The sequence below is a fragment of the Anarrhichthys ocellatus genome, unplaced genomic scaffold, assembly GCF_004355925.1.
Source record: "Anarrhichthys ocellatus isolate YVR2014 unplaced genomic scaffold, GSC_Weel_1.0 scaffold2389, whole genome shotgun sequence".
NCBI classification, from domain to species: Eukaryota; Metazoa; Chordata; class Actinopteri; order Perciformes; family Anarhichadidae; genus Anarrhichthys; species Anarrhichthys ocellatus.
In genome coordinates this window covers 1-1,807 of record NW_022282363.1, presented here as the reverse complement: position 1 = coordinate 1,807, position 1,807 = coordinate 1, and the positions used below count along the sequence as shown (strand labels likewise).

At 42.7% G+C, this 1,807-nt stretch overlaps 1 protein-coding gene across 1 annotated transcript in view; it reads right to left on the bottom strand.

Annotated features, from left to right (window-relative positions):
- LOC116378313 (endonuclease G, mitochondrial-like) overlaps positions 1–1,479 on the bottom strand; it is a 6,853-nt gene extending 5,374 nt beyond the window's left edge. Inside the window, exons 1-2 of the mRNA XM_031840163.1 lie at positions 1,260–1,479; positions 492–685 (exon numbers count right to left, since the gene is read on the bottom strand). Coding sequence (XP_031696023.1) covers positions 492–685; positions 1,260–1,451 — 386 coding nt within the window. The 5' untranslated portion in view covers positions 1,452–1,479. The remainder of the gene's footprint in view (positions 1–491; positions 686–1,259) is intronic.
- Positions 1,480–1,807: the final 328 nt, after the last annotated feature.

Here is a 1,807-nt window from a genome sequence, read left to right as displayed (position 1 = left end):
AAAAAAAAAAAAAAAAAAAAAAAAAAAAAAAAAAAAAAAAAACCACCCACCCCCCTTTCCCCGCGGAGGCCCCCCCCCCCCCCCCCCCCCCCCCCGAGCACAGCTCTAAGACGGGGCTTCTTCCTGTGACGTGAAGGTGAGTGTGTATTCTTCCTATAAACCTGAGACTGGTGATAGACATTAAAATGATATCAGATAAAACAACAAGGCTGTTCAGAGTGGGGAAGTTCACCCACAGGTACGACCTGCCTCAGAGTAGTTCAATCGTCTCCTCGACTCGGCGAAGTGAACCTACGTTAATCGGACCCCTAACCGGCGGGAGGCGGCAGTATCCTGGTGAGACTAGATGGTCTACTAAAGACGAGAGACCTACAGCAGACCGGCCGAGGCTCTCGTGTCATACTTGATAGAAAAGCCCACCTGGGTATTTGCTGAAGAGAGAAAACGCAACACATTACTTTCACCCGTCTTCCTGTTTATTGCTGTCTCACCTGTCGTCCTCTTTGAAGTTGCAGTACTTCCTGTCTGATGTGCCGCTCAGGGAGGCGGGGTTTAGCCTCTCTATTACCCAGGATGCAGTGCGTGTGCGGGGGTCATACGAGGTGACGTAGGACTCTCTGGTTTTGATGTTGGCCAATGAGGGAAAGCCGTACTTCATCACGGCTCCTGACCCACCTGGACTCACCTGGTCAACACACAACAGGTGTGTTAGGGTAGGGTAGGGTAGGGTTAACCCTAACCCTAACAAGTCGAGATAGAAAGCTTCAGTGTTCATTTGTTCACACTGAATAAAGTTTCATCAAAGCAGATGATCATATATTCAGTTTTTACATAAAATGATTACCATCAACAATAGAAGACGATACACATGACATCACTTCCTTGTACACGCATGTGTACAAGGTAAACACAGTAAACCCCAACCCTAAACACATGACTACATGTGTGTAAATACTGTGTGTGAGTGAACATGTACATCACTGTCTGAAGTTATAGCATTATTATTCATATTGTTTACTGTGAACATCACTTCTCACTTGTGTTCCATTTAAAATCTGAGGAAACTTCAAAAATAAATATAATATAAAGTTTTTTGAATGATGTCATTGTTTCTCTTTTTTAAACTAACAATCACAGAAACAAACTTTACTTCACTTCTTCATTTTAGCTTCTTTTGAATAGAAACCTCATCTGATATGTTCCACATGTGTTATAACATATAATATTATATAATATAATACACACACAAACACACACACCGTCAGCTCGGAGGCCTGGACTCTCGGTACCGGGACCACCGGGACTCTGCTCAAAAGACCTGGATGACCCGGATGAGGACCGTGTTTCTCCTCCTCCTCAACACGGCCGCTGAGGCTCAGCAGGCGGATCGCTGAAGCTCCGATTCCCGCTCCAACCAACAAGGTCGCTCCGGTCCGAAACCACCGTTTCATGCTGCCAGAATATCATCTGCTAGGGACGCGGTCTGATGACGTCAGGACTTGACGTAACCTACTTCCGGTAAACCTATTTCCTTCCTTTTTTTTAATAAAATAATGTATTTATTGAAACATGAACTTCTTCTATTTACAAGCTCTGTAGTAAAAATATACTTAGTCTGTAGTAAAAAAGATACTTAGTCGGAAGTAAAAGCAATACTTAGTCTGTAGTTAAAACAATACTTAGTCTGTAGTAAAGACAATACTTAGTCTGTAGTTAAAACAATACTTTGTAGTTAAAACAATACTTAGTCCGTAGTAAAGACAATACTTAGTCTGCAGTAAAAACAATACTTAGTCTGCAGTAAAAA